The 20,484-nt window shown below is 37.7% G+C and overlaps 3 protein-coding genes across 3 annotated transcripts; 2 read left to right on the top strand and 1 right to left on the bottom strand.

Annotated features, from left to right (window-relative positions):
• The first annotated feature begins 500 nt into the window (after positions 1 to 500).
• On the top strand, positions 501 to 10,313 carry ERD1 (Clp ATPase). The gene is made up of 12 exons (XM_086441697.1): positions 501 to 1,372; positions 2,999 to 3,159; positions 3,266 to 3,495; positions 3,639 to 3,747; positions 3,940 to 4,070; positions 4,444 to 4,545; positions 4,629 to 4,910; positions 5,000 to 5,103; positions 5,201 to 5,495; positions 8,095 to 8,328; positions 8,478 to 8,711; positions 9,675 to 10,313. Exons 1-12 carry the CDS (start codon positions 636 to 638, stop codon positions 9,984 to 9,986), a joined length of 2,931 nt encoding a protein of 976 aa, XP_086297823.1. The 5' UTR covers positions 501 to 635; the 3' UTR covers positions 9,987 to 10,313.
• A 954-nt stretch (positions 10,314 to 11,267) lies between these two features.
• Positions 11,268 to 15,421, bottom strand: ASHR2 (ASH1-related protein 2). The gene is made up of 2 exons (XM_086441694.1): positions 13,880 to 15,421; positions 11,268 to 11,534 (listed from the first exon to the last, which is right to left on the bottom strand). Exon 1 carries the CDS (start codon positions 15,114 to 15,116, stop codon positions 13,905 to 13,907), a length of 1,212 nt encoding a protein of 403 aa, XP_086297820.1. The 5' UTR covers positions 15,117 to 15,421; the 3' UTR covers positions 11,268 to 11,534; positions 13,880 to 13,904.
• A 1,213-nt stretch (positions 15,422 to 16,634) lies between these two features.
• On the top strand, positions 16,635 to 19,323 carry LOC147400712 (uncharacterized). Its single transcript, XM_086441695.1, has 4 exons — positions 16,635 to 16,959; positions 17,048 to 17,130; positions 17,289 to 17,447; positions 18,905 to 19,323. Exons 1-4 carry the CDS (start codon positions 16,831 to 16,833, stop codon positions 18,969 to 18,971), a joined length of 438 nt encoding a protein of 145 aa, XP_086297821.1. The 5' UTR covers positions 16,635 to 16,830; the 3' UTR covers positions 18,972 to 19,323.
• Positions 19,324 to 20,484: the final 1,161 nt, after the last annotated feature.

Below are 20,484 nucleotides of genomic sequence, written 5' to 3'. Positions count from 1 at the left end.
GAATTGGGATCTGAAATCTAGCCTTTTATCTCGATGTAACAGAATCAATTACTTTTGATAAAAAATAAAAAAAGAATTTTTTTAATAAAGTTGAATTTTGATGTATAAGTTCATCAAAAGATTTACTCATAGTTCATACTTGATAGGATTGGACAGCCCATAAAAAGTATCCAATAAGTTAATTATTGTCCATCAAGTTTAACAAATTTGTGATTGTGATGACATGGCGATATCTATACGCTTGGTATTTTTTGTTTTATGTGATTGCGAAGAGAATTTGCATCAAAGTTGGACTTGCCGGGTGGTTTGACGTGTCGTCCTCGTATACTATTCCTTCCTTTGGACTTCGGACTTTGTGCTTTGGGGGTCTCCTCTCCATTCTTTCCTTCTCGCTTTTACTTGTGGAAAATGTGAAAAACGACTTTACACGGAAACTACGTGTCTTTTTTTTTCTCTTTCCTTTTTTAAAACTAAGACAATACACAGAGAGAGAGAGAGAGAGAGAGAGAGAGAGACGACCCACCCTTCACCCTTCTCCCTTCTCCCTTTTTTTTGTTGTTGTTCATCATCCTTTGTAATCTAATTTCTGCTGCTGCTACTGTTACTGTTACTGTTTGTGTTCATAAATAAGAATAATGGAAGTATCTTCTTCTTCTTCTTCTTCCCCTTTATCAGCAGTCTACTCTGTTGATTTTTCTCCTGTTTTAAATCATCACCATCGATTCAAATCATCCATTTCCCTTCAGAATCACCTTTATTCATCTAAATTCAAGATATCCTCCCTCGTTGATTGCCATAAATTTCTTAATCCAATTCGCAATAGCCCTTTTTCTTGTTCCACTACTTTCGGCGTTTCAATTTCACAGACAAACCCTTCTCTCTTCAATTCTCCTTATCTACCCACTACTCGAATAAATAAAGGTCGAAGCCGGAGGAGATCACCACCGATCTCAGCTGTCTTCGAACGCTTCACCGAGCGTGCAATTAAAGCTGTGGTTTTCTCTCAAAGAGAAGCCAAGGCTTTGGGGAAAGACATGGTCTTTACCCAACACCTGTTATTGGGACTCATAGCTGAGGACAGAGCCTCCTCTGGATTTCTTGGATCTGGAATCACAATCGAGCAGGCTCGCGAGGCTGTTCGGACCATCTGGAACGACGAAGATGATAAGCCTTCTTCAAAGCCCGCCAACGACGATTCTGTACCTCAACCATCATCCTCCACAGATATCCCCTTTTCAATTAGCACCAAACGTGTGTTCGAAGCTGCTGTGGAGTATTCCAGGAATATGGGTTATAATTTCATTGCTCCTGAGCATATTTCCATTGGACTCTTCACCGTTGATGATGGAAGCGCTGGTCGGGTCCTCAAGAGGTTTTAAAAAATATTACTCACTTTTTGAGTTTATTATGATTACTTTACTTACTGCAATTTTATTTGAAAAATATGTTTCCAATAATTCTATTCCTTTATTTCTGATAATTTTATCATATTAAAATGGAAACATGTAAAATTGTAATCCTCATTTTGTTATTAAGTTATATAATTTTCTGTTATTACTGGGTTTTATGTGATCATATGGACATGTTGGGACACAATTTTGATGGCTTATGGGACACCGAAGAAGTGAATTTCTTTTTCAAGGCTTAATTAATAAGGCGTGAGCTCCACCTTGACTGCGGTCTTGCTATAGATTAGTCGAGGGGTAGTTTTGATGTAACTCACCTATGGGGATGTTGCTTCTGACTTAGATGATGTGCTTGCGATTGAGAGACTATCCAGTTGACAGAGGAGGGATTGCAAGAGATAGGGGAAAAAAGCTCGTATTTTGAATAGGCAACAGGCGCACAGATTGACTTATTTATAATAAGGCAGGGGTATCCCACATTCCTTTTGGAATGGGACTAGTCCCTACATATGCATGCCCCGACCTCACGGAAATTTCCCAATGGACAACAGTTTGACTATGTTGCTATTTCTTCGTTTTTTTTTTATTTTTTATGCTCGTTCTTAAGCCAAATTTTAGTCCCAAATTGACCAAGTAATAGATGGTTGAGTGGGTTATAAATGTTTTTGTAGATGATGCACATTGCATCCTCTATTCATTCAAATATCTTTGGGGTAATGCCTACCTATCAGTCTTTATCCCATCCCCTTGAGTGCTTATGTTAAACTTATACTGCACATCTTATGCCCTAGTTTTACTTATCTAATATCATTATTTTCTAAGATTCCCCTCTGAATTTTGATCTTGCATTCTCTCCCTTTCTAGTGTTGTTGTCTAATAGTATGTCATTTGCAAATAAATGTGGGTCACTACTTTTGTCACGGTCTGTATCAAGTTCATCTCAGATTGTCTCGGTTTATCTCATAAGTATTAGTCGAGATGGTCTCATTTTTTCCCCTGACCAAGACAATGCCTTGAGATGAGATTTTAAATCATGGAAAGGTCAAGGTTTAAAAGGGAGCACGATAATGCCTTAAATCGCAGGCTGGTGTTTCTATAACATAATGGTAATGACCATTATAAATCTCACTGTATTAAAAAAGGACAATAGTAACTCATAATTACTTTCTTTTACTCATTTTTTATAATTTTCCCAAATAATTGTCTTTATACTACTGAAACACCTGATGAAAGGGTTGAATGATGGTGTAACAGCCTTACAATGACTGTTTGCTCACAGTACATACATTGTTTTAGAAATAAAACTTGAACTGTTCGTTATTAAATTAGATGTGAGTCATAAAAATAAAAAAGTTCTTCATTTTCTGAAATCACTTCCGTTTGAAAAATCACAGTATATAACGATAGAGTGCACTTTATCTAGGAAAATATTATGTGAAAATATAATTAAAAAAAATAATATCAGCATATACAACAGCCACTATTTTGAAGATAGTGGTTGAGACCATCACTACTATAACGGATTATATGGTCTAGTCCAACATTGCTTAAGTGTTGTTATTGCGACTGATGAAGAATGAATGTGATTACAGATTGGGAGCAAACATAAATCACTTAGCAGCTGTAGCGGTCTCCAGACTTCAAGGAGAGCTTGCCAAGGATGGTAGAGAACCATCTGGTTCATCCAAAGAGACGCGGGAAAAACTCTCTGCTGGAAAGGCTGCTGTTTTAAGGTCATCGGAAAAAAGAAAAGGTTAATAGCTTGGTATTTTAGTTATTCAGGTTAACTCTGTATTTTAAATATATTTTCCAGATACAATAATCTTGTTGAAACTGAATAGTTTTATTATTTCCCTTAGAGAAAAGTGCTTTGTCTCAATTCTGCATGGATCTTACTGCTCGAGCTAATGAAGGACTCATTGATCCTGTAATTGGTAGAGTCAATGAAGTTCAGAGAATTGTTCAGATCCTTTGTCGAAGAACCAAGAATAACCCAATTCTTCTTGGTGAGCCGGGGGTCGGGAAAACTGCCATTGCTGAAGGGCTGGCAATTAGTATTGCAGATGGCGATGTTCCTGTTTTTCTTTTGGTGTGTTCTTTTCCTCCTTTACAAGTTATTTATGTTTGTCTAATTCTTATAGTTTTTCATCTTTGACTACCATCTTTTAGTTCTGCTTTCTTAAAGACAGATGCGTTTTACTAACTTGGTTAGATTTTCTGATCTATCTGCAGACAAAACGCATAATGTCCTTGGATATGGGGCTGCTGATGGCAGGCGCAAAGGAGAGAGGAGAATTAGAGGCACGGGTTACTTCCTTGATCAGTGAGATACAAAAAGCAGGTCACCAACCACTTCTCATATTTTTTTGATGGGAAAGCTGGACTTGTACCCACGACCTCAAAGTTGCTTTGCAATGTGTCAAACCAACTGACCTATGGGTCCAAGCCCACCAACCACATCTCTTTGATCTTTCTTTAAGAAGAATAATGTCTTTCAGTGTTTTCTCACCATCTTGATATTATAATAATGCAGGTAATGTCATTTTATTTATTGATGAAGTCCACACGCTTATCGGATCTGGCACAGTGGGAAGAGGAAGCAAAGGATCAGGTCTCGACATTGCCAATTTATTGAAGCCTTCACTTGGACGAGGTCAATTACAGGTAATGGTCTCATGTTATAACACTTTGATATATATCCATTTTAGTAACCAAGGAAAATGTGACATGTCGGCATGTCTATGTCAACGTGATAATATTAAACCAGTATTTCTTTATTGAAGTATAAAAATATATAGTCATGCCTGTGACCCTGTGTGTGTATACATGCACATACACATGGCAGCATATCTGTAATAAACCTGATAATATTATAAGATATATTGTTTTTCACTGAGAGTGGATATGAAGAAACTTGAATTGACAGAAGACATTTTTAGATATAATGACACTAGATATTTGGGATAAGGCTCTGATTATGATGATATGGTATCTTCCGTATTTAATTCTGAAAGCACTAACAGTCCATTCCTTGCAGTGCATTGCAGCTACAACTATGGATGAACACAGGACTCATTTTGAAAAGGATAAAGCATTAGCTCGGCGTTTTCAGCCTGTTTTGATTAATGAGCCAAGCCAGGTAACTAACCGATGCTTCTTTATCTATATCTGAGCTCCATTTCTATTTCAATTGCTACTTAGCCTTTATGAAATCTTCCATAGGCAGATGCCGTTAGGATATTATTAGGTTTAAGTGAGAAGTATGAGGCGCATCACAAGTGCAAATATACTTTGGAAGCCTTAAATGCTGCTGTCTACCTGTCATCAAGATATATTCCCGATAGGCATCTTCCTGACAAAGCTATTGACCTCATTGATGAGGCTGGAAGCAGAGCCCGTATGGATGCATTCAAGAGGAGGAAGGAACTGCAAACATGTATACTCTTGAAGCCACCAAACGATTATTGGCAAGAAATAAGAGCTGTACATGCCATGCATGAAGTGGTAAATTGCTTTTAGATTATGTATGTATAATCTAGCTTTTAGATTTGCTGCCAATTGTATCAGTACCACCATTTCTATTCTTTGTGCAGGTCCTGGCAAATAAAGTGAAATATGGAGATGGTGCTCCTCGCATCGTTGATGACACTAAACTCATCTCAGAGCCCCCTATGCCTTCCGCATCAGATGATGATGAGTATGTTTCTCAGTGCCGAATAATGACTAAAAAGTTAGTATGTCTTGAGTCATCTGAACTTGTTTTTTAACCCATTTTCTTGCTGATACTTTTTCAGACCTACGGTGGTTGGACCAGATGAAATAGCGGCAGTAGCTTCACTTTGGTCAGGGATCCCAATTCAGCAGCTCACTGCAGATGAAAGACGGCTTCTGGTGGCTCTTGATGAGCAGCTTAGGAAACGGGTTGTTGGCCAAGATGAGGCTGTTGTTGCTATCTCTCGAGCTGTGAAGAGGTCCCGTGTTGGCCTGAAGGACCCTGATAGACCTATTGCAGCAATGCTCTTCTGTGGCCCAACTGGAGTTGGCAAAACTGAACTCGCAAAAGCCTTGGCAGCATGCTACTTTGGATCAGTAAGTCCTTTTCATAGATGCACGTTTGTGTGTACGTATACATATACTTTTGTGAACTCCAGTTAAAAAATTTAGCAAATGGTATTTGTGGACACGGGATTTTTGATATTTTAAAACATCCCTCCACTTTGGGGTGTTTTGGAGTCGCCACCATTCAAATTGGTAAAGGGGTGTGAATGGTCACCCGGATTTGTATTTTTGAAAAATCATGTCATTTTGCCATTTTTTTTTTGTTGACTCTCGTAAGATAAGGTGTATGGTCCAACCTTTGATTCAAAGGTAAGGGGGTCCATTTATGGAGTAGGGAAGGTGTTAGGCACCCTACTCCATCCACGTAATGTGGTAACCTCGGATTCGGTCATTTTTAAAATAAAAGAAAATAAATGAAAAATAATTTGATGTATGCCCTCAAGTGTGAGGGGCTTTGATATTGATTTAATCCATTGAGGGCACCCTTATTGAGAAAGGGGCCCTTGAAGGACTCAAATCATTGTGGTGTGTGCAAAGTGTGGGAAAAGGGAAAGTAGAAGAGGGGATGTAGAGGGGGTGTTCCTTTTGTTGAACCCACCTTGTCCCAATCTTGATCTTCAAGTATGTCTTCCCTTGAATTGACTTGGACTTGCTTGAAGTTGTAGAAGATGGAGTTGAGTTGAGAGTGAGGTGTTGAGAGTAGAGTAGAGTAGAGAGTTGTAGTTTTTGAGGATTTTTTATCAAATTTTCATTAGTTAGTGTAGGAAGAGAATGGAGGGGTTTTTATAGAAGTTGGGAGGTATTTTAGGGGTATAATAGGGTGAGGATTTAGAATAGTGGATAATGGCATGGGTTTTAGAGGAAAAGGGTATGAAATTTGAGATGAAAATGAGGGTATTTTTGTAATGATGGAAATGGGTTGTGTTTTAACCCAAATGGTTTGGATCTTTACCCAAATCCATTTGGGTAGAGTGTTTGGTGGGGTGAGATGAGTGATGGTTGATGGGAGGAATGGTGGTGTAAGGGAGTTGTTTGGAGAAGGAGTGTTGAGATGGTTGAAGAAGTATGGTGTTTGATTTGGAGAGATGAGTGGTGATTGGTTTGATTTTGAGAAGATTGAAGGGATGATGACATGTGGCAAATGGAGAGATGGAGAGGTTAGTTGATTGGTGATGGTGGTTAGATGATTAGAGAGAAGAGTATGGGAGGTATGGGTTGAAGTATGGGTTGAGGTGATTTTATGGGAGTGTTTTAAGGGAAAGTGATGGATAGATATGGGTTGTGATGTGGGTGGTTAAAGAATGAGGGATAGGTTAGGGTGTATAGGGTATGGGTTGAGTTGTGGGTTGTTGATGATGAGAGGATGGGGAGTAGGTTAGGTTAGGGTAGGGTTATGGGTTGAGTTGATTTTTGGAGGGAAGTGATGGAGTTGGTTGATTAGATGAGGGAGGTGGAAGGGTGTGATGACATGTGTCATTTTTTGTAGTGAGTTGGTGATTGGTTTGATGAGATTGATAGGTTGGGTTGGGTTTGGGTATTGAATTGGTGATTGGTTTGATGTGATGATGAAGGGTTAGATTGGGTTTGGGTAGTGGATTGGGCTTTGGGCTTTAGTAATGGATTGGGTAAGGTTTTAGATTGTTGGTTGGGTTGGGTTTATAAAATAAGGTAGTTTGGGCTTTATGTGATGGGCTTAGCTTAGGTTGGGTTGGGTTGTAGAATAGGATGGGCTTAGCTTAGGTTGGGTTTGGGTGTGGGTAATTGGATAGGGGGTTGAGTAGTGATGATAATGGGTTTGGGTTTAATGGGAGTGGTCGGGTTGAATTTGGGGATGAGGTGTTTGGGTCCATGGGCCACGTGAGTGGCCTAGGACATTTATTAATTGAAACGTATTGGATTTTTTGTAGGTTTGGGCTTTGGGGCCCATCCCAATTTTTTTCGATTTTTGGGGCATCTTACGTCGAGGGCCCGGTCAAATTTGGGTGTCTACAGTATTGTTGACACTTTAGCCAAAGAGGGTGTTCATTGGCAATTGTATATATTAGAAGTTAATACTAGCGATCTGTTTACATACACTTATTTTTCCCTTGTTGAGACATGGGCCTTGACATTCTCTGAAAGTTCTGCAATTCCCCGTCAAACTCTTGTGCATTTCACTCTATCGTTTTTCTTTTTCATTTTTCTATCTCTGGCATCAACATTAGTTTGGAGAAGGCAAGTAATGTGTGGGAAATCTTAGCCTGTCCAGTATCCATGAATCAGACTATGTTGGTCTCACTAATACAAGTGACATGCTTTAGGTGAACCCATTTCCTTTTATGTAGGATGCTTATCCAACACAAACTTAGAAAAGAGGGAAAAGTGGTGGATTTCAGAAATGCATGTTTTGTAGAAGATATTTCGGCAGAAATTTTTCAACAGGACTGGATTAATAATGTTCTGTTCACATTTTCACAGTATTTCACAGTTTATTAATGCGCCATGTTTATAAAAAGCATCCGAGTAAATTATTCTGGAAAATGGAATCTGCTTCTTACATAGCTTTTCAAGATCAAGAATCATGTCTTGCTATGACATCATATTTGCTTTATAGTTAATGCCATGTCCCCTTGGTGTCACATCATTATAGGAGGCGGCAATGTTGAGATTGGATATGAGTGAATATATGGAGCGGCATACTGTGAGCAAGCTGATAGGATCTCCTCCAGGGTATGTAGGCCACGGAGAGGGAGGCACTCTGACGGAAGCTGTTAGAAGGAGACCTTTCACAGTGGTATTACTTGATGAAATTGAGAAGGCCCATCCAGATATATTTAACATTCTCCTCCAGGTTTTTGAAGATGGCCACCTCACCGATTCTCAGGTTTGTGCTCATTGTTCCAGTTTACCACACGGTACAGAAAATTGACAAGACCAACTCTGCAGGGTCTCGGAAAAAATCGCTAGTTTTTTATATTTAAACCATTCTTGTTGCTATACCATTTCTCTTTCGATAATTATTGGTTTTTGTAGGGACGGAGAGTATCATTTAAGAACACATTGATTATCATGACATCAAACGTGGGTTCTACTGCCATTGCAAAGGGCAAACGCAGCAGCATTGGTTTCTTGATTGAGGATGATGAGTCAAGTTCCTATTCTGGTATGAAAGCCTTGGTAATAGAAGAACTAAAGGCGTACTTCCGCCCGGAGTTACTCAACAGGATTGACGAGATAGTCGTTTTCCGTCCCCTTGAAATGGCACAGGTTTGTTTTCTATCTTGGTTTTTCATAAGCAACTGTTCTTTTAACCACTTAATGGTAGTGGCTTATTGTTATGCTGGACTATAAGCTGAAATTCAAGAGTCATACTTAAGGGATTCTCATTTTTTAAATCTCAAAAGCTATATAAAAAAGATATGGGCACCCAGTGTTCAACACTGGTTCTAAGTGTAGGCTGACATGTGCATAAAGTTCATATGTCGAGACGTTTTTTAAATACTTGAGTTCATGTTATGTGTACCATTAGAAAGAGTTTATATATATATATATATATATAGGGAGCGGTTTGGCAGCCATAAAGTTTGCCAAGTTTGGTGCCAAACATTTTTTGTAAATCACTTTTGATGGGGTTAGAAGTTTTGGAATAGGCTGATTTTTTGAGGATGATCTCTTATCGTGGACCGTCCAATTTTTGTAAATCACTTTTGATGGGGTTAGAAGTTTTGGAATAGGCTGATTTTTGGTGAGGATGATCTCCTCATCATAGAGATCATCCTCACAAAAAATCAGCTTATTCCAAAGCTTCTAACCCATATTTTGAAAAATGTTTGGCACCAAACTTGGCAAACTTTAGGGCTGCTGAACCGTCCATATATATACAATATATGAGTAATAGCGAAAACAAATTATTTTATTCAATTAAGACTTTCTTGCAAAATCCTAGAAAATTGCAGTTATTAACTCAGAAGGAACTCGAATTGAATGACCAGAAACTTGAATTATTAATTAACAGCATGTTGAAACTTCGAAACCTTTAATTATGAACTTAGATCAAGCCTAAGTTACCCAAGCTGTAGGCTTTATTGAGCCAGAGTCAAGTGGATGTTTTTAAGGAGGTGTTTGTTTAATGTATATGTTAAAGGAAAAAAAATGTTCATTTATTTTCAATGTAATGTAGCAAAACTCTGAAGTGTGGTTGATCTGTTTCTCATCATTGTTATGTTTCAGATGCTTGACATTCTAAATATTATGTTACAAGAGGTTAAGGAAAGACTCATGTCTCTTGGAATTGGTCTCGAGGTGTCAGAAGCGATCATGGACCTTGTATGCAAGCAGGGGTACGACCGGAGCTATGGGGCTCGGCCCCTGAGGAGGGCAGTTACACTTCTGATTGAAGATGTCTTAAGCGAAGCGGTCCTTGCCGGAGAGTGCAAACCTGGTGACACTGCCATCATTGATGTGGATGGTTCTGGAAACCCATTTGTTACCAATGGATCGGGTCGGAGTTCACACTTGTCTGATGTAACTTCTATGATGTAGGTAAAAAAACTGCCATCGTTTCACTCTGAATTCAATTCGTAAAAGAGCATTTTTAATCATGTATAGATATAGGTGATAGGTAGATTATATATGTGTATATGGAAGCATTTTACTATTTTTTTGTACTACTGGAGGACAAACTTGTCCATGAATGATGATCAGCAGTGGTCACACTCCAAGTAAGGCAAAACTTATTGTTTCCACACCCTGTATGATACTTCATTGATCTGTATCACCTGAAAGGGGTAAAGAAATGGAGACGAGGTTACAATGGGTTTTTAGGGGACCATTTGTTATGAGATATCTGGGTTTTTTTATCTACCAAAATGTCAAACTTGCACTCCTAGCCAATTTTGTTCTTTTTTGAGTTGAACGAATGAAGTATCCATATACCAAATGTTGAGTTGAATTCTCTGGTTTAAAGGATTCAATGAGTTTCAGAAAGCTGTTTTAAGAATGTATCAGAGGGGTCCAATTCAATTATTATATGTATTTTTAATTTATACACGTGTATCATGCCTTTATGTGCATGAAATAATATTATTATATTCATTTCATGTTTTTATTTATATTCAGTGGTGTTTATTGTAATTTAAAAACCTACGATTATTTCACTGAAAATATATTAATTCCAGGCTGGATGAGAAATTCTCTAGCATTGGTGGTCAAAATATACCCCAAAAACAGCTATATTAGATACAATATTGAACAAATTATTATCCTCATCATATCTTGCTTCCTCTCGTAAAAGTGGGTGGTGAAACCATATTTTCTACTTGTGTTACTATTTATTTAACAATGTCAACGCCAAGCATGCAGCCACTGAACATAATCTGACCCTGATCCTGGATAGATAATGATCAATTTAGTTGGTGGGTATATTGCCCTTCAGTGTCTCACCAATAATAATCAACTACAAATTTTTCTTTCCACTCACACGCAGCAATCAATCCAGTCAAATCACTTGTGAGTATGTATCCCCAAAATTTATTTTCAGGGGAGGGCATTAAGCATTATTAGGGAAGGCTCAGCTCAAAAATGAAACATAAGAGAAACTATTGAATACTAGACCCATTGTTACTGATATATCTTAAGGATGATCCTGAAGGAACGTTAAAGATGTGGTGGTGCACACATAACCATAGATGCTTTTCATTGAGATACAAGTGAAAAGCATCTATAGTTATGTGTGCACCACTCATCAGAATGTCAGAATCGATGTACATTTCAATGTTACTCCAACACAACTCATTTCTTAAATAGGCTAAACACTAAGTGCTATTTGTTCATCATCATGGCAAACAACCATTTTTTGCATATCATAATCCACCACTCATTCACTTATATTTCCATTCTGTTCATTATGGTTGGTACTTGGATCAAACAAAAGGTGAGGAAAAGCAAGGGACAAGAAGAGCTAAAAACACTAGTAGGCAGCATGAACTCATATACAAAAATTAACCGAAAAGAACACTAAATAAAAAGTCTCTACCATCTGAATTTACAAGTTCACTGCTTCCACCGGTTCAAAAAGTGATTTCTCCTATTCTGCAAACACAAACATATAATAATATGTGAGGTTGCAATGACACATCTTGAATGCACAGAGAACAACAGTGAGTCTTCATGCAGTGGCATCCCAACTGAACCATGCACAAAGGAAGACAAAACCACTAAAAGGGAGAAAAATCAGACCTAAGGGTAAATCAGCTGCAAAGATAAAGATATAACCTAATAATTACATGTCATATGGAAATGGCAGATGGGTTGAATTTCATGCACCTAGATAAAACATACCATTACAAAGATATGAATCACAACCTTGTACATAATCTCAGTCGACCTATTATTAACAATAGCTAGCTTCAAGGAGATAGGGGTTTGATTCACCTAAGTAGAATGGCTTTGGGATTAAGCCATTGAGAGTGATGAATAAAAGCGTTGTTCACCAAAGCGGCAGTAGTGATTTGAGGAGAGAATGAATAGACTTTGCAGGGAGTTAAATTAGGACATTTAGTGACTTATCAAAAATAAATAAAAAAATTGGTGGTATTTAGTGAATTCACTTAAGGCATGAAGTTCAATGTCAGACACAGGAGTAAGTTGGATGTTCGGTGGATATTTGATGTGGTGATGTTCCTTGAAAACGAATGGGAGATTCCTAGAATCATTACTTCAAAAGGAACTTGAATGATTAATTGTCAGACCAAGTTGCAGCTTTATTGAATCTCCTAGAAGAAGTTTCAAGCTTGTTGCAAGATGAAGATAAATGCATTTAGAGAGAGAGACCAAAGGATACACAATACATTACTTTGCTTTGGCTCTTTTGGGTAATCCAATGTCCTTTGTTTCAGACAAGTTAATTTGCAAAACCCAATACCAGCCAAAGATGCTTCATTACAAAAAGGCTCTATTTGTAGGCAGAGCTACCCCAAGTAAAATCTTATCGCTGGACCCTTAGTAATAGGAAATTTGGACATACACTTAGGGTTGTCTATCCTGCTTCTTCAAACCTTTATCAGATAGTCTCAGAGTCAATATCCTCCTTGAACCTCACTCTCAAAATATTGTTCCCAAAATAGAAGAACCGTGTACCATGTAATTTATTGAAATAGGTTAATAGAAATACTCCTCTTGAGTCATAAAAAAAATGGTTGGAGTATTGATGACTATTACAAGTATTGAGGCAACAATGGTGTAATAATAGAGGGAAAACCAGACATGTTGAGATGACATTATTTTGCAGCATCTAAAACCTATAACTACAAAGAATTATAATAAGAAATTATGCCAATGGATTATTATTATTTTGATAACTGGGTATCCCTGTAGACAGCGGACCAGGCCCGTATCTGGGCTTTGCCCACTCCATAGACCATGATCTTGTCCAAGGATTAGTCTCGGGGCATGTGCAACGCCCACACATCACACGCACCAGGTAAGTGAGGGTGCACCCTCACGAGTGGCCCCTGAGGAATTAATGTTCATATTGGTTATCGAACTCACGACCTATGGGCATTAACCACTTATCGGTTCGAAATTGCCATTGAGCCAACCCCTCATGGTTACCGATGGATGATTATTGGTAGTTTCATGTAATAGGTTGTGAGACTAATGGGATAGTGGTGACGCAAGTAGGGGTCATAACCACCTTCAATCAACTTTATTCTTCCTGATGCCACCCATTTGCTCCAATAAGGCTTATTGGCTGATGACAAATCAACTTTCACCATTTTGCTCCAGAAATTGTGCTACTTAAAAAAAGTACAAGCAAACGGAATTAGAGTTGCTTTCAACTACAATTTTGGTTAAGCATAACCTTTTGGCTTATTTCAAGTTGTAAAGAAGAGAACGGGCTTCGACCTTTTTTGGGTTAGTTTCCCCAACAGGATTCGAATTATCCATGATTCATCATCCAAAACATGGGTCACAACAACAACCAGGACACAAGGCAATCATTTGCATATTTCTCCAAAGCAACTCTCCTAATGATGACCGTTGATTAAGCAATAAGGTGTCAAGATAAAACAGAAAGAGCACTAACACTACTTACAACTTATTGCAAGCCAATGAAAGGAAAATAGAAAACTATCCATACAATGCACCAAATCATGAAATTAGCCCATTGTTATGAGAGCAATTTCAAATATACAAAGCCCAGCAAACTGGAGCACATAGGGAAGTCATATAAATTAGTTCAAACAGATATAACCATCAAGCAGTTCCAATCACTGCTTCTTAAAAACAAAAACATAAAAAAGCACAGAAAAGGTCATTAGTGGAAAGTGATGGGAAGGTGATAAATGACAGAGATGAATAAGGAAGACAAAGATGACATGTGTGTGTGTGTGTGAGAGAGAGAGAGGAGAATAGAAAAAGACGAGCTTACTCACCATAGCAGTAGGCGGTAGCAGAGGCTCACCCATCCAACGTGACATCGTCTTCACCTTCATCTCCATTAATCTCTTCTTCTGTCCTCAAATTCCCACAGACATTGCATTCCATGACATTAGAAGGTGTAGCCTCTGATGGTGGCAATGGAGCCAGAGTACCAACACAACTATTCTGATCACATTGATATCTCAAAAAGAAATAAGCGTGAGGAAAGTCCTCGTTGTCATTGTTGCCTTGGGCACCATTCTCATCCTCAGAAGCGCCCATATGTTCATCTTCACCCTCTTCCATGTTATCATCATCATCATCATCTTCTGTCCAGTTAGACTCCACCTTACATCGGTCACATTCACAGGTGAAACCATAATCCTCCAACAACCTTTTCTGCCTATCGGCATAATTCCAATTAACAGGAAAATAACTCAAAGAAATCTCCCTCCCTGGTGGAATGTCATGAATTGCTCTGACAATAATGTCAGTGTTGTTACCATGATCAGTGTGATCCACGTAATCGAATCTGCAAGCGTTGGGAAGACAGTCGTGGTTGAAGAAGGAAGCTTTGTGGTATATAGCATAGGCTCTAACATTTGTCTCTCCTCCGTTATCTTGTTGAAAAGGCTCCATCAAACCGAAGGCATTGTGCTTGTCCTTAGCAAGCAAGGCAGCAGTGAACCTGGGAGAAAATCCAGTAAAGACCTGAGAAGAGCAGAGTGGGGAAATGAAGGAATGAAGAGCTAGGGTTTTTTGTTGTTGTACTTGTCCTTCCCCTTCTCCTTCTCCTTCTCCTTGAAGTGATAGTAAAAGCTGGAATTGTGAAGGTGATACGAGAGCGAGATTGTAGGCGGCAATGAGGAAATAGAGTTGGACACGAGATTCAGAATCGAGAGAGAGAGTGTATCGAATTGAGTTAAGGGCTTGGCATACCCATGGGGAGTGGGAAGAAGATAGAGCGATTGAACGACAATTAGGAGAGCAGAAGAGAGCGTGATAGGAACAGGAAGGACATGAAATAGATGTATGGTTAGCTATTGTAACTGCAGTGGGTATAGGGTTTAGGGTTCTGAAGCAATTGGAACAATACTTGGAGAAAACTCCATTTCTCAAAGGGATTGCCGAGTATAAGAGTATGGGAGACTCTCTCAGAAGGATCTGACCTGCTTTTATTGACTTACAAGTCACCACTGCTCTTCCTTTCCCTTCAATCTCTCTGATTTTCACTATCTCCGAATCCGACATGGCCGCTGGACACTACTGCTGCTGCTTTCTTCGACTCCTTCGCCTTCTTCTACTTTCTACCAAAACTAAGAAAATATAACGTTTTCGCAAAGAATTAAGAAGAAACGGAAACGGAAACGGAAACGGAAACGTTACAAGATGTGCTTCTTGACTAATGCTGAAAACGACCTCAATGCCCTCATGGTAAACATCTAGTCATAAACCTAAAGAGAAACATTTTCCTTAACAATTCTTACTAAGGATCATTTTACTCAAATGGATTGTCACATTGGCAATCCAAAACCACAAGCCTCTAGATTTTATGGAAAAAATCATATTCAAAGAAAAGAAAAATCACTAAACAACTTTGTTTGAATTTGACTTGGGTTTTACGATAAAAAATAACTTTTTTTTAATTTTCTTTTTAAATTCATAGAAAATTTTCCTCTAAAACCCTGAAGTGTCAAATCATGATTTTAGTTTTGGATGTCACAAGTTTAGCTAAGAATCCTTAGTGAAGATAAAATCCTTTGTAAAGGTCTATTTGAAAATCACGAGTTGTGTGTAAGAGTTCACAACTTGTGCGAGTTGACTAAAATACCGTATTTGGATAAATAAACATTTGTCAGTTGAGAATCATCCAACTCTCAAAATCCCATTTTTAAGGATTTTTCAACTTTCATCACCAATGATGAAATTTCACAACTCTCATATGTGTCTCCCTTAGAAGAAGAGATCAAGTAGGTCTCTCTCTTTCTCTCTTCCGCCCCATATGTGCTCTTGTTCCTCAGTTTCTCCTCCATCACATCCCCGAGCTCTCTTCTCTTTTTTCCTTTTCAACCCTCGTCCTTCTTTCTTTGTCACGTAAGTTGAGAATGAGATTTGTGTTGATTCGTCTTTGGGGATGAAATTAGTGGCCAATGCCCTAATTTTTGGTTGTGTTTGAAGATGATCGTTGATTGTAGTCGATCCTTAATCGAACTACATTGAAGGGATAAATACTTGTCTGAACAAGAAGAAAGAAAAGAAGATAAGTTTGATTAGATACCATTTTTAATGACAACAAATCTTTTTTTTTTTTTTTTTTGTTGTAGATCTCGATATACAAGCCATGTAGACAAAGGGTTTTGTTTGTATTTTTTAAAGGTGAAGGTTGAGCAACCAAATACCAAAGTAATTCTTAACTCTCTCGATCAACTTTCGAAAGTTGAACTTTTAATGTTCAACTCTCACACTCGACCAGAGGTTTCCAAACACTTTATAAGATTAGTTGGACTTTTTTTCTTGAATTCTGAAATCTCTCAAAATATTTTTAATTTATTTTTCAACCCCATCTTTATCTAAAATTCCATCAATCAAATATTTATCTTTTTTTAGTGTTTAGAAGTTGAAAGTTGATAGAACATTAAAATTGAAAGAGGGAGAAAATTTTTATAAAAATAAATTCCAAGATGGTTGGTTAAGACTGATTTTGGAAAGACAAGCTAAGAATTGTGGAACTGAGGACAAAGTCATTTTATTAATATATTAGATCAGACCAAGGTCAAAGGATGATATTATCAATTTGGAGGGATATCTGAAATATTCAGTAAAACTCGGAGGGGTGTATTTCAAAACCACCCGGGTCGAAGAAGCTGGCATTTGGGTGAAGAAGAAAAGGAAAACCTCAAATTATATCTGCAACTACAACAAATTCCACCGATTGTATGATGAAGGTTTAATTCCTTGGAAGAAGATGCCTTGGAGAAACCCTCGTCCAACTCCAACTCCAACTCTTACGCCTCCTTTTACAGAGATTATCCCCCACAAAGAAGAAGAAGAAGAAGAAGCTTTAAGTGTCTCGGATCAAAGGACGCTCTATTTGGTAACTAACAAGTCACTCTGGATCTGGAATAGATGTTCTCCTCTTTAAGACTAACAAGTATCTGGTGTTTGATTCTAATTTTTTTCAGGTGAACATCTTTATCGTCCACACAACTCGTTTCCTCAACAGTTTTTCAGCTCTCTGCCAACAAAAGCTCGCCCACGTCCACGGGTACTCAAAAAAATCCAACTAACTTGATTTCCTTTCATCATTTAGGCTTAGAGTTTGACTTGTATATATGGTTCTTGCATACGGCCACTTTTTTCTGACATCCATATTCATTTGCACATTGATGCCCCATATTCATTTGCGCTATGTATTTATTTTAGGAGAATACTACGACTAGATGACTCTCTAACGCTTCTGGAAGCACAGTTGAGGAGCTTACCTGAGATTGCAGATTTCGAAGCTGGACCTTCCAACAACAACAACAACCGCCCATTGCTACGCAAACCCCCATCTTTAGAAACTTCTGCAAATCCTTTGAGGTTGGTATCTATTTCTTCACCATTCAACTCTATGAGTCCTTCCTCTTGTCTCTTCTTTTCCTTTTCTTTTCCCCCCCCCCCCCCCCCCCCTCAATTTGTAAATTCAATTAACCATGAAAGAAAGGGGGGAAAAAAATAGCAAGAGATCAAGTCCACCAACCTAAAGAACAGCAAAAAGAACAACAGGAGCACAACTACCGGAACAATTATGTATTTCTTTCATCCTAACAAACCAGCCCCACCTGAATGATAAAACCCTCAAAAAAGAGCCCCTGGACACACACACTAGACTTACTTCAAAAGAGGTGAATTTTACTCCCCATATGTGTAATGCCTAGGAAAGGTTGAAATATTTTGGAGAAAATTTATAAAAGGACCTTCAAAAACAGTTGTACCAGATCTTACAACCATCGTTATAATTCAGTTGATGATTGCTCATCAGATGATCTTTTTAAAATGTATTCAAGGCATGATCCATAGTGATAGTTTTAGGAATTGAAGAATGATGGATATATTAGCCTTTTCAATATCTTTTGTCACTCACATTGAGTGGTGTCCGGAACTTGAGAGCTTAATTTTGCAACCTGTATCCATTGAGAATTATCAAGAGGGGTGAATTATTCTTGAGAAGTTAAGAATCATTCGGAGAGTGATTTTGTATAAACTTTACATGTTAGAACTCATTGATGGGATTGAAATCCACAAGGAATTGAGTTTGGGTAATATTGTTGTCAAAGGAAAGGAGACCCAAGTAACTTTTTATTATTATTTATAAGTATAAGATTATATTAAAACCAAAACAGAGAATACAAAGGAGGCCCCAAAAGATGAAAGGGAATAAACAAAGGAAAAGAAACAACACAAGAACTAAGAGAAAAATAAATTACAGACGATCCCAATTAACGACAAAGTCCTCAAAGGAAACACCCAAGAACTCCTTTTTAAGCTTCACTCAAATAACTAATAATCCAAGAACTTCCGTAAACACTGTATACTCATTACCCTCCTTACCATGGAAAACCCTGTTATTCCTCTCTTTCCAAAGTCCCCAAGCAATGGCCGAAGGGAGATTTTCTTATATAATTATAGAAATTTGTTATTTAGTCTCAACCTTGAACGTTCTGTTCTCACTTATCCTGTGGTTGGCAAGGGAATTTGAAGTCCCAATTCCTTAATGGCTTGAATATTCTATTCTAATTCTTTCATATCCCTTTTCCGTTCTCTCCTTTATCCTTTTTATAAAATCTCCCCATTATGAACAAAATGATAAAGCTTTTAATGTTACTTTAAATATATTGTTTTATTTTTGATACTTTTGTCATAAGGTATGAACTGTGCATCTTCTTACTGCATACATTATTAACTCATTTTGTAGTCTTTTCAGAAATTGAACGCTTATGGTTTATTTTAATTTTTCCCCTAATGCTAATATTACAAATGCAATTTTGTATCTTCAGCTCATCTACCAACATCCACCAGAAGAGCTTGATGTTGTCAGTTCACCCTGAAGAAGCATCTGAATAGCCTTCAATAGAATCAATACCTCACCAACATCTTAGTGGTCTATCATCCATTTTACTGTTTTGTTGGTGAATCTGGAAAGTGAAAAAAACACCTGAATGTTTCAAGAGAATGAGCAATCTCTGCAAAAGATCACAATCAATATCATGGGTCTCATGTTTTATAGGATCAAGGTATTACTCAAATTTAGGGGTGTTTTCTTTAACGATTTTCCTTTAAGATGAGATGTAGTTTGTACCTCTTAATTTAGTATTCATGGATGCTTTGCTTGTATGTGGGTAGGTCTCTCGACCTCCTTTTCTCTTTCTCCATTTCTACAATAAATTTCCTTACCTAAAAAAATATAAACATGCAACTGGTGTGAATATTTTATATTTTGATTGCTTATTTTATTTTTATAGTGATTTCATGGCATTTCTATTTTTACAGTTAAACAAAGGGTCATATGAAAGAAGCATCAACCTTTTTTTGACAAGCTCCTCGAGCACCTTTGCAATTTGTGTTTCTGTCAAGCCTTCCAGATAGGTATCTTTTTTGACGCCCATGTCTGTGACGGGGAATGGAGGATGGTCACAACTCGGACAGTGCAAAATAAATAACACAAAGTAGAGAATAAACACACAAACGAAGCTGGAATAGAGTGCACACAAAGAAATCTATGTAGTCAACTGTTGGGTAAAAGTCTGATGTAGAATTGTCGGTCACAAATTAGACAGTACAAAATGGATATAACACAAAGTAGAGGGATTTTTTTGGCTATGCAAGCAAGGGTTACTGGTCACTAGAGGTGAAGGTGGGTTCAACGGGATTTGAACCTAGGTTATGGGATCAACACTCCTCAAGACTACCAACTTAGCCAAGTCGGCACCCTTCCACACAAAGTAGAGGTTAAACATCCAAAAGAAGCTGAAATAGAGTGCTCTTGTAGACATGCATGATAGAAACAAATGTAGTCGATTTTTGGGTAAAATGAACAAGTCATCTTCTGCCAAACTTTTTTGGCAAGTGATCAAACTGGGTATATGATACTAGTAGAGACAATTGAAAGTATAAGCGGAAATTCTGAAATTGTGGATGGATGACTCAATCACTTATCTACGCTACCTATTCACATTTTGGTGAATACCCTGCGTTTTCAAATTGATTACCTTGGTCTTCTGTTGTAGACTAATGAAAAATAGCCTAAACCCCTTTGTTTTCAAATATGCAAACCTTTGATTTTTCTTTCTAAACCCAATCATTAACATGCTCTTAATCTTTACGGTAAATTACTTTTAATTTAGGCGGCCAACATCTTTCATCCATCCTTTCGAACCTTCTTTAATACCTTATAGAAAATCAAGATTAGATAGAATTGTAAATTGAAAGAGGCTGGTAAATTCTTTGTAGTTCTCCTTCTTTTGCTCAATACATTATACTTTTCAAAAAAAAAAAAAGAGGCTGGTAAAAAAGAAAAAAATTGTTAAGGCTCTCCATCAACATGACCGTTGGAGATGTTAGGGATTGCCAAGGAAAA

The sequence above is a fragment of the Akebia trifoliata genome, chromosome 5 (assembly GCF_017979445.1).
Source record: "Akebia trifoliata isolate Shusen 1 chromosome 5, ASM1797944v1, whole genome shotgun sequence".
NCBI lineage: Eukaryota > Viridiplantae > Streptophyta > Magnoliopsida > Ranunculales > Lardizabalaceae > Akebia > Akebia trifoliata.
Note: the sequence above shows the minus strand (reverse complement) of the source record. Positions and strands in the feature narration are given on the sequence as shown.